This window comes from Cherax quadricarinatus, unplaced genomic scaffold, assembly GCF_038502225.1.
Source record: "Cherax quadricarinatus isolate ZL_2023a unplaced genomic scaffold, ASM3850222v1 Contig784, whole genome shotgun sequence".
Classification (NCBI taxonomy): domain Eukaryota; kingdom Metazoa; phylum Arthropoda; class Malacostraca; order Decapoda; family Parastacidae; genus Cherax; species Cherax quadricarinatus.
Window position 1 is genome coordinate 3267 of NW_027195810.1, and position 12159 is coordinate 15425.

General features: G+C 45.8%; 1 protein-coding gene across 1 annotated transcript; it reads right to left on the reverse strand.

Moving 5' to 3' along the window:
- Positions 1-2051: 2051 nt before the first annotated feature.
- LOC138851492 (uncharacterized) lies at positions 2052-3938 on the reverse strand (the record flags this gene model as incomplete). Its single annotated transcript, XM_070080687.1, has 1 exon — positions 2052-3938. A coding segment is annotated over exon 1 (1887 nt), but the record flags the coding sequence as incomplete, so codon positions are not given.
- Positions 3939-12159: the final 8221 nt, after the last annotated feature.

The following is a 12159-nucleotide window of genomic DNA, read 5'->3' on the forward strand; positions in this document are numbered from 1 at the left end:
ATCCTACATTTATTATTGAGTATAACAACACATCCTACATTTATTATTGAGTACGACAACACATCATACATTTATTATTGAGTACAGCAACACATCCTACAATTATTATTGAGTACAGCAACACATCCTACATTTATTATTGAGTACAACAACAGATCCAACAATTATTTTTGAGTACAGCAACACATCCTACAATTATTATTGAGTACAGGAACACATCCTACAATTATTATTGAGTACAGCAACACATCCTACAATTATTATTGAGTACAGTAACTCATCCTACATTTATTATTGAGTAAAGCAACACATCTTACATTTATTGAGTACAGCAACACATCCAACATTTATTATTGAGTATAGCAACACATCCTACATTTACTATTGAGTACAGCAACACACCCTACATTTATTATTGAGTACAGCAACACGTCCTACATTTATTGAGTACAACAACACATCCTACATTTATTATTGAGTACAGAAACACATCCTGCATTTATTGAGTACAGCAACATGTCCTATATTTATTGAGTACAGCAGCACATCCTATATTTATTACTGAGTACAGAAACACATCCTACATTTTTTGAGTACAGCAGCACATCCTACATTTATTATTGAGTACAGCAACACATCCTACATTTATTATTGAGTACAACAACACATCCAACATTATTATTATTGAGTACAACAACACATCCAACATTATTATAGAGTACAACAACACATCCTGCATTATTATTGAGTACAACAACACATCCAACATTATTATTGAGTACAACAACACATCCAACATTATTATTGAGTACAACAACACATCCAACATTATTATTGAGTACAACAACACATCCTACATTATTATTATTGAGTACAACAACATATCCTACATTATTATTGAGTACAACAACACATCCAACATTATTATTGAGTACAACAACACATCCTACTTTATTATTGAGTACAACAACACATCCAACACTATTATTATTGAGTACAACAACACATCCAACATTATTATTGAGTACAACAACACATCCTACATTATTATTATTGAGTACAACAACACATCCTACATTATTATTGAGTACAACAACACATCCAACATTATTATTGAGTACAACAACACATCCTACATTTATTATTGAGTACAACAACACATCCTACATTATTATTGAGTACAACAACACATCCTACATTATTATTGAGTACAACAACACATCCAACATTATTATTATTGAGTAGAACAACACATCCAACATCATTATTATTGAGTACAACAACACATCCAACATTATTATTGAGTACAACAAGACATCCTACATTATTAATGAGTACAACAACACATCCTACATTATTATTGAGTAAAGCAACAGATCCAACATTATTATTGAGTACAAAAACACATCCAACATTATTATTGAGTACAACAACACATCCTACATTTATTATTGAGTACAACAACACATCCTACATTATTATTGAGTACAACAACACATCCTACATTATTAATTAAAATTTTATAAATTTCTGTCTTAACTTTAAAAGTTATCATGTCAATACTATGAGAATAATCAACCAATTTATGTAAGAGTCTCTCTCGAGATGACCTAAATTTCAAACCATGATTAATATATACAAACATGCTTTTCTCATCAAACAAGTCTTCAATAACTTCTGTTTCTAGTCCAATTTCTTTAGCAAAAGTCTTTAAAGTATTCCAAGATAAATCACCAGCTAAAGCAACATTACGCAATTTTTCTCCTTTACTTACATCAACTTTTATTGATAAATTTTGTCTTTTTACATAAGCTTCTATAAAAGAAAAAAAATTCATAATTATCTCCTCACTAAACTTTTGCCATTCTTCCAGACTATAAAAATCCTCCAAATGTAGTATCTTAGGAGGAAACTGCATCACTTTTTTCAGACTATAGAAATCCTCAAAAAGATATTTTTCTGCTTTTAAGTTATTCCTAACCTCATTTACAAAATTGTGAATAATATCCATCTTGTGGGAATCATTAAATTCTCCAAAAAAAAAAATCCACAAAAGGGGTAGTAGATTCATAATGAGTCAAACAACGACCCATATATTCCACAAGCATAATCTTCATAAGATTATTAATATCTTCACATTTATCAGCAGGATTCTTCTTCTGTTGCTGATTTAAGTGAAGTATAAACATGGGTTTAATCAGTGTCTCACATTTCAAAGTTTTCATTTCTACCTCAATAATGCTTTCTGTCATTAGTGCTTGAACAGCAACAACATTATCATTTTTCTTAGAACTCTTTTTCAAAAAATTCCAGTAATTTCTGTACATTTTTTGATTTAGATACAAAGCTGCTGTTGCCTCTATACTTTTCATACAAGCATTTACAAACTCAGTTCTAGGCGTATTTGGATATTCAAATAATAGCCTTACCCATGTTACTCCCAATGCTGCCATGTGAATGTGAAAGTCCACAATGTGTGAATTTTTCAAGAGTGCAAAAGTTGCACACATTGCATACAGTTTAGTCTTAACTATGGGTTCCATAACTTTGGCAGCATTAGGTGAAAAAACTGGAACAATAGTATTGAAGAGTACATTTTCATTATTCCAATTTACTTCTACTGTTTTTTTATAATCATTTAATTTTGCAAAGTTCTCTATGGCTATTTGGCTCATAATATTATGAGGAGAACCTATTATATTACAAATACTATAAGACCAAGGATTAAGGAGTGAAGAATCTCTACTGGGAGCATACACTGGAATTCCAGTAATAGTAAAATTGTTCAAAAATTCGAATTTGTTCAAATCCATCATCATTTTAAAGTCTGGGTCCTGGAGGTCAGACACTGTAGATGCTAAAGTAATCCTACAACAATCTTCAGTCTTATTCATAATCTTCAAAATTTGAGATTTATGTTTTTCATAAACTTTCATAAATTCTATAAAGTCATTGCAATAATCTATGTCTCTGTGACCTTTTAGTTTTAAAACTTTAGCTTCATATTTTCCTCCACCAACTGTAGTATACAAGATGCTTTTAGCCAGTTCTACTTCATTTTTGAACTTATTAATTCTCAATATGTCTCTGATTTTCTTAAACAATGTCCTAAATTCCATTTCAGTAGTCTTAAGATCTTTGTTATGTAATCTTTTAATTCGTTCACAAATAGATGTTCCTAATATCTTAACTTTCTTCATTTCTTCAATTATTATATCAAATAATCTTTCCATCAATGGTAATGTATCTGGTGGAACTACTAATCCTGTCTTATAATTTTGAATCATTCTAGAATTCCACTGGCAAAATATTTCTTTTAGTGTATATATATTATATATCTCACAAGGCTCTAGTTTAGTATGGAACTTGATTTTATCAGTTTGAAAAGAGAGAGATTTTAATTTCTCTGGTTCAAATGGAAAATATACCCATTCTTGGGTAAAGAAGATATTCTTTTCTTCATCTCCGGGTAGAGAAAATCCTGAAATTGATAATTTCAAATATTTAAAAGTTGTAGAATCAGAAACGGATATTACATTTTTTATCTGTTCATCTGTTTCTATTTCTGCTTTAATCCAAAACAAAGAAGGAATATTTGAATTTCCATTATGTAGACGAGAACGAATACATATGCTATAATCTACAGGAAAATGTTTTCCTATTCCTAAAACAAAAACATTACACACTTTTCCATTAGGAACAGACATTGTTTCAATAACTTTAACTGGATCTGTTTCATCTGTATTATGATGACCATCTGTTATCAGAAATACTCTGATATTCCTTTCTTGACATTCATGAATTTCCCTTAAAATAGTTTCTAATGCACCAGTCAAATTAGTTGCACTAAGATCAAAATCTTTCTCTTCAATAGTTGTATTTGATCTTTGTAATTTAATTATAGTTGAGAATGTAAAAAGATTTGATCTACCATTCATTCATTCATTAAAGATTTGCCGGTACTTCCGGCCCGGGTCTTCTCCAGATGGTGACCCGGCGGTGGCCCCCGGGGCGGGGGTGTCGATCGTCTTCTTCATTCTTCTATCTTCTCTCTTGGGCCCTCCGGTTGGAGGGTAACTTCTTCTTCTATCTTGCACTGACTCCCCAAGTGGGGAGTGTCTTCTTTCTTTCTCGTCGGCAGGCATCGCAAGGTCAAGGGTCTTCAGGCACTTGTAGCCCCGTCAAATGTTGGTAGTGTGGCATGGTTCTAGGTGATTCAGACTTTTACCTAGAAAGCGGTACAGGCTCCATTGGATTTTTTTTTTTTTTTTTTTTTTTTTTTTTTTTTTTTTTTTTTTTTTTTTTTTTTTTTTTTTTTTTTTTTAAGCGGGGGGGAGAGGAGGTAGGGGAGTGAAAGAAGGAAGAGTAGGAGAGGTGATAGATGGAGCGTAGTGGCGACTCGTAGTTGTATGTGGCGGCGTCATCGAGGTGGTGGGTGGGCAGCCAGGATGGGGATGAGAGTTCCCAGGTCTTGGGTGGCAAGGTACACCAGCCGGGCTGCGGTGTCTTCTCGGTTCGGGTCCCCAGGCGCCATTGGGAAGTGCCTTCGTCGGAGTGGCACCGTCGCTGGACAGTCAAGGAGGTAGTGCACTAGTGGACCTGGGACCATCTGGTTGCAATGGCAGCAGCGCTCCTCTCGCACGCGGTCAATGAGTCTTCTGGCAGTAGGGTAGCCAAGTCGCAGCCGGTGGACCCCAACCTGCAACTTCCTGTCTAGCCTCCGCATGCTCGGCGGGGGCTCCCCACGGGTCGCCCTGTCATACCAGATCCAGCTCCGCGATGTGCCTGGCCCTGGTAGCGGGCGCCTGGCTGCATCAGCTGCCCACAGATCCACCTGCGTTCGGCTGATAGCAATGGTGGTCACTGGCTGGGCCTCAAGGGTTGCCGACTTCGCCGCTCGATCTGCCGCATCATTCCCAGCGAGGTCGATGTGGCTCGGTATCCAGTTGATTGTTGCTTGCTGTCCCTGCTCCTTAAGTGTCTGCAGGTCCTTCCTGATGGCAGTAATTAGCCGGATGTTGTCCCTGGGCTCCCTGTGCATGACGGCCTGGATCGCCGCTCTGGAGTCCACATGAATGACTGGGGGTCGCCGATGATCCAGGAGTGCGTGTTGCAGGGCCCTCTGGATGGCATGGAGTTCTGCCTGGAGAATTGTGCAGTGATCTTGGAGACGCCATCCAGCCGTCAGGGTGGCATGGTGCACCCCGGCACCTGTGCGGCCAGCCTCTGGATCTCGGGAGCCATCGGTGTAATATACGGCGCACCCAGGGTGCTCCGCTGCTGCAATACTCACTGCAGCCCATTGCTGCAGCACGTGTTGTGGACAGTGACGCTTGCTAACTGGGAGGTCTTGGATGTGGATCACAACTGCTTCTGGTGCCCAGGGCGGGAGTACAGAGTACCCCGCCACAGGCCGGTCACAGCCCTTGTCGACTATAAGCGCCATGGGGAGGAGTTTGCTTGCTACATCAGCCGCTGACCACACCCACAGCCGGCCAGGAGACTCCCTGAGGTCTCCCTGTTGCCATTCAAGGAGGTGTTGCAGCAGTCCCTCTCCACCGGGGAGTTGTACATACTTGGCCACCCTCCTGGCTGCCACAAGGGCGATTCTGTCGCGTAGCGGCTGCAATTGAGCCTCATGATTCAGGGGCACAGTGTTCGTCCACCTCGGCGCCCCCAACATGATCCGAGCTGCAGTATTTTGGACGACGTTGAGTCTTCGAAGGTGCGTTGGGCGGGCATGGACAAGGGTAAGTGCCCCATAGTCGATGAGAGAGCGCACCGCCTGCACATAGAATAATCGGAGAATGTCACGGCTGGCCCCTGACCTAGGGCTGGCGAGGGCCCGCATGGCGGTGACCCGTTGCATGGTCCGCTCTCTGACGTACTCCGCCTGATTCCGAAAGGAGAGCCGATTGTCGATGTGCACTCCCAGGTACAGGTAGCTACTGACCCAGTCGAGATTGACTCCTGACATCTGCAGTCTCCCCTCCGGCACATTGGCATGCAGGATCATGGCCTTGGATTTTTCTGCTGAGACCTTGAGGCCGAGACGACGGCAGGCGGTGGAGAGGAGGTTAAGGTCACGTTGGGCTCTATGCCTCAAACCACATCTCTCGGTGATGATGAGGGCAAGATCATCAGCGTAGCTGAGCAGCTGGGTGCCTAAAGAGAATGGCAGCTGCACCAGCTCATGCATCAGGACATTGAAGAGAGCGGGGCTGAGGACCCCTCCCTGCGGGGTGCCGTTTTCAAGGGGCCTGAGGGTGGACACTTGTCCCTGGAAACGCACTCGTGCACACCTGCCCTGCAGGTATGAAGAGATCCAGGCAAGGAGCCTTCCCTTCACGCCCCTGCCTGCTAGGAGGTCAAGGATGGCTGGTGCGCTGGCAAGCTCAAAGGCTTTCTCGAGATCCAGGAAGACAACAATTTTGGGTCTCTTGTTTGACCCAATGCCTGCAAGGAGGGTGGTGATGCTCTCTGCTGTGCCCACTCCTCGTGTGAAGCCGTATATGTGACGGTGTTCCGGGCCAAGCTTCCACCGTAGTCGCTCAAGGATCATCCTCTCAGCCGTCTTGGACAGACAGCTGGTGAGAGAGATGGGCCTCATGCTTCCCGGGTCCCTGGGCTTGGGGATGGGCAGGATGATGGCCTCCTTCCACGCAGTGGGGAGTTGTCCAGCCCTCCAGGAGCAGTTGATGACCTCCAAGAGTGCATCATGTCCAGAGGGGCCCGCCCTTGCGATCATACTGTAGGTGATGCCATCCTGGCCGGGGGTGGTGTCGTGTGATGTCCTGAGGGCTGCCTTCAGCTCCCGGTCGCTGAAGTCTACATCGGTGTCGTCGTGTTCGCAGCATGCAGCCTGTAGCCTGGCAGTCCTGTCTGGGAGGAGGACAGCCTGGAGGTTCTGCACATCTTGTGGCAGGCGTGCTGTTGCTGCCCTGGAAGTGAAGAGGTCGACCAGCCTCTCTGCTTCACCAGCCGGGTCATGGTGAGCACGCGCTGTTCCTCTGCGTTTTCCGGTAGCTATACCTATTTTCGCCCAGATCTCAGACAGGGTAGTGGCATGGCCGAAGGAGGCACACCATTCGAACCACTTTGCCAGGCGGACTCTGTGGGAGATGTGGCGAGCGTGCCGCACCACCTCTCTCAGCAGCCGAAGGGTGTCAGCAGTAGGGTTGCGTCTGTGGAGCCTGCGGGCACAGTTGACACGGTGGTTCTGCTCCTTGACTGTCTCGTCGTAGAACCACCAGTCCCGCTTGATGGTACCTCCAGCCTTGGTAAGTGGGATGGCCACCTCAGCCGCATGGGTGACGGCAGCTTGGAGGTTCTGGGCAGCCGCATCAGGATTGTCAGAGAGGGAGGTCGTCTCCCACCATTGCTGTATGACATCCTGGAAGCACTGCCAGTCCGCCTTCTTGAAATTCCACCGTGGAGGCGGTGTGTATGGGATGTGCTGGGTGAGCGCCAGCATGGTGACGATCGCGAAGTGGTCACTGGTGAGAAGTGGGTGGAGTTCCCACCTCACTCCAGGCTGCAATCTCCGAGAGAGGAGAGTGACATCCAGTCGGTTGCCACCGTGGTGTGTCGGCTCCCCATTGTTGAGGAGGACGACGTCAGGAACATCATCGAGCACAGCCGCCAAGTGCCTGCCCGTCTCATTGGTATGGGAGACAGAGTGGAGAAGCTCATGATGGGCGTTGATGTCCCCCGCCACGAGCACGCCCTCGAGGCGAGATATGGACAGAGCTGCAACCTCCGAGAGGTCGAGAGTAAACCGTGTGCTCCGGTACACATTGTAAATAGTCAGTGGACCAGATGGCAGTTGCAGCGTGACAGCTTGCACCTCCACCCCTTCACCGCAGTTGATAGGGTCAGTGACGATCGAGTGGGGGATGCAATTCCGCACATAGATTGCGGTGCCCCTGGCGGGGGGCCCACCACGCTGCAGGTATGCAGAGAACCCAGGGATGCGTGGCTGTGGGGCGGGTGGGGGCTTGACAAGGGTTTCTTGGAACAGAAACACATCTATCTCATCCCGGACTGCCGCCTGGATAGCTAGGTGGAGTTTCTGCCTCAGACCACAGATGTTCCACTGGAGAATTTTTAGGGACTGCCGGGCGACCCGTCGGACTCCATCTCCTCCTGTTCGGCCATGATCCTCCGGAACACCCGTGCGTGTTCTACCATTTCCTCGGGCGTGAAGACCTGGGTGAGGTGATCTTTCAGGGCTGCTGAGTCGACCCTCTCCAGGAGAGCCATGCTGTACACGGTAGTCAGGAGCTCCTTGCAGACCTGCCTGTCCTTCATTGATGGGAGTAGCATGGATAGCACCTCTACCACAAGCTTGATTACGGTGACAATGTGAACCTGCGAGGTGCCCTCCCTCTGGGGGGACAGGGCTTCCTTGGCTGCGGCCTGAGGTTGTTGGCCCACTCCCGCGATTGTTGCTGCTGCTGACCCGCAGGTCGCGCAGGTCTCCGTGGTTCTCTGTGCCATCTGACTGGGTGCCGCGGCCTGTTTCCTGCTGCACTCGGGTGGGGAAGTCCCTTGCTGGTGTCCTGTCTGGAGCTGAGTAGCCGCAGCTCCTTGAGCAGCGTCCCTGAGCCGGGCTTGTTGTGTTCCTTTGTTCCGTTTCTGCTGAGGCTTCGAGACTTGCCCATGCCGTTGTTCCCCTTGCGGTGCAACTGGTCTCCTCTGTTGCTCCCCCAGTGCTGGGAACTCTCTGCTGTAGGATGTGGCTGCCGCAGAGGGGCCTGTACTGGCTGCCGCGATTGGCCGGTGATGATAGTTCCATGGGTTGGGGCGTGGAGAGGGGGCATTGGTCGATGTCCCCACCTGTTGCTCTTGGGTGTTTACCGAGTTGGGCTGGGCTGTCGCCGCAGGGGCCATCCGCTGTCGCACCTGTTGCCACCGCTGTACCATGACAGGACAGCCCTGGTTCCATGCGTGGTGTTTCTTGCCGCAGTTGGCGCACTTGGGTTCGGGGCGTGGGGTCTCGGGGGCGGGCTGCTTGAGCAATGCAATGCAATCCTTGGAGTCGTGCTGCTTGCTGCAGACTCCACACTTCTTCACATGTTGGCAGGTAGCCGCGATATGGTTGAAACCCTGGCAGTTGTAGCATTGTAGTGGGCCCTCTACATATGGCCGAATCTTGAACCGCCCCCACACCCCCAGTGCGATGTGGGATGGTAGGGGCCCTCGGTGGTGGATCAACATATTCCGTGTTGGAATCTTGTTGGTCCCGGTGGTCAGCCTCTCTGCCTTGACAATGTTGATTGCATCGAGGAATCGCTCTGCTGGTATGGGTACAGGGACGTGGAGCACAACCCCCTTGTGCATCTTTTCTTGAGCCAGGAGCTCCCTTATCCTCAGATTCTCTGCAGCCATTGCCTTCAGTCGATCGTATGTGTCCTCGTCGCGCGGCTTCGCCACGATCTCTCCCCTGAGTGTGATGTCGCAGCTGAGCTTGATGGAAGGCACGGTCGCCTCCAGGTTCTTCACCATGTCGTAGTGAGGGATAATGAACTTGTTGAAGGCCACAGTTGGTTGCCTTGCAGCACGGTTCTGAGGTCTTGAGCGCCCCTGTTCCATCTCGTTCTCCTCTGTTGCCTGTGAGGCTTCGTCTGGGTTGGTTGTTCCTGGTGCCATCTGCTGAGGAGGAGGGTCCTGGGTCACTTCCATGGTCCCCATATGTTGGGGGGTGTCCACCTGCTGGGCCGGGCTTGGGTTGGCCTCGGCTGTCCTCATCGTCTCCTGGCCATCTGGGGAAGCAGCTGGGATCAGCTGAGGCGCTTCTGTGGCATCGCCCCTGCAATGCAGGTTGTCCTTGGGTTTCTTCGCTGGCCCTTCCACTTCCTCCACGTCGCCCTGACAGTCATCGTCGCATGATGACATGGGCCGTTTGCCTCTTGGTTCCTGAGATGACATGGCCGTACAGCCGCCCCAACGAGGCTCGTAGCTGTGTGCCACAGATCCCAAGACCTATTAACAACGCAGTGGGTTCACAGTGGTTCACAAGCGAGTATCACGTCACTCACTGGTATCGTATTGTGAAGACCTAGGTTACAAATGGATATTTTCCCAAAGCACTGAGCACACACATATGACTCACAATTGCACGAATGGCGCGGGCAATCAGGTGCTATGCGTAAACTAACACAGCACCAGGCACCTGGCGAGCTGTACCAGTGCACGAAGCACACTGGCTGGTCAGCGCCACGCCACAGCACACGTACGAATCACACGAATGCACGACAGATTCGCAATTGTGCGTAAACTAACACAAAACTCACTGCAGAATGTCTTGAAAGAAAAGCACTTAGTCACGAACGTTCCCGTGCGTAGCGATGGCGCGGTGCAGCACGCACGAACGCCCATGAATTATGTTGCCACGGTAGCACACATATGACTGGCGTGGCTGTGCGTAAACTAACACAGAACACGCCAGACTCACTGCAGAATGTCTTGAAAGAAAAGCACTTAGTCACGAAATTTCCTGTGAGAAACCATGCGTAAACTAACATGGACCTCACAGGGAACATCCCAGCATTCGTGCGTGCTCTCACGAATGCGTGGTCCACGTACGAAGGCGCGAACCGTGCGTAAACTAACACAGGTCGGCGAGAAGGAGTCACTCTGAACACTGAGCGATCCACTCTGAACACTCCAAAACCTCCGTATCGCGTTCTAAGGTCTATGACTGATATCAGCAGAGGGGTGCCGTGCACAACCACACTCCACCGAGGTCAGGCAGCGAGTCGCCGAAAAGCCTAGTCTATTTTTTTTGATCTACCAATCAATAAATGTGCCACATAAGTATTCCACGATTTAATTATTGGTTTCCTATAAGATGACATTGATCCAGATGTATCTATCATAATGATATTATATGAAGAATCAGATGATTGACTTCTTATTGGTATACACGATGGCATCTTCAGTACTGAGTGTAGTTTTTCTTCTCTCTCATCAATCTAAAAAATAAAAATCTGATATAAAAGATGTAATTTAACTAAATTTTTACTAGTTTAGAAACTATAATTTATTATATATTTTAACTAAATTTCTATTAGTTTATAACTTACCTTTTCTTTTAAAATGTAGAGAACCGCATCAGTGTCCAGTTGTCCATAGTTTTCAATTTCCGATACCGCATCAGTGTCCAGTTGTTCATGGTTTTCAATTTCCGATAATGAATCATTATCGGATACTTGCAGTGGTAACAATTCTTGTTTTTGTGCATTTTCCAATCTTTGAACATTTTCATCATCATCTTTAAATCTTTTATTAGAATTCATTTCTCACTAAAATACAACACATTACGTGGTTAACCCTTTGAGGGTTTTGGTCGTACTAGTACGTTTTACGCGTAGGGATTTTTGACATACTAGTACTCATAAATTCTAGCGGCCTCAAATCTAGTGGGAGAAAGCTGGTAGGCCTTCATATGAAAGAATGGGTCTATGTGGTCAGTGTGCACAGTCTAAAAAAATCCTGCAGCACACAGTGCATAATGAGAAAAAAAAAACTTTGACCATTTTTTTTAATAAATCAGCGACTTTGCAGTGTATTTTCGTATGGTATTTATTGTTGTATTCTAGTTTTCTTGGTCTCATTTTATAGAATGGAAGACATATTACAGAAAATGAGATGATTTTGACTGGTTTTACAATGAAAGGTGCCTTGAAATTGAGCTCAAAGTAGCAGAAATGTTCGATTTTTACCAAACTTCAAAAGTAAACAAATCGTGCCAAGCGTGCAATACACGTCAACTGGTGAGTCTAATATTCTTTTACAAGTGCACCAATAATATTTATACCATTTTTTACACTAATGCAGTAGTCTGCATAACAGTAAATCTTATATTTTTTGTGAGAATAAAAATTCAAAGTGGAAAGCAAAAGAATATAAGAGGGGCCTTGAGACGTGACTAATGACTAGAGGAAATATCATTTTAGTGCCAGGAATGTCTTTCTTGTTTATTCTGGACCCTATTCGGAAATTGGCATCTTTTGAAATTTGTGTGAAATTGGCAAAATTGCTAAATTCTGACCACTGTACTGGATAGTTGAATTTCATAAATGGGTGGTTTCTTGCACCCATTCGATAGAAAAAATGGAGTTCTAGCGAAATATTCATGTTTTTTGTTGACTATTA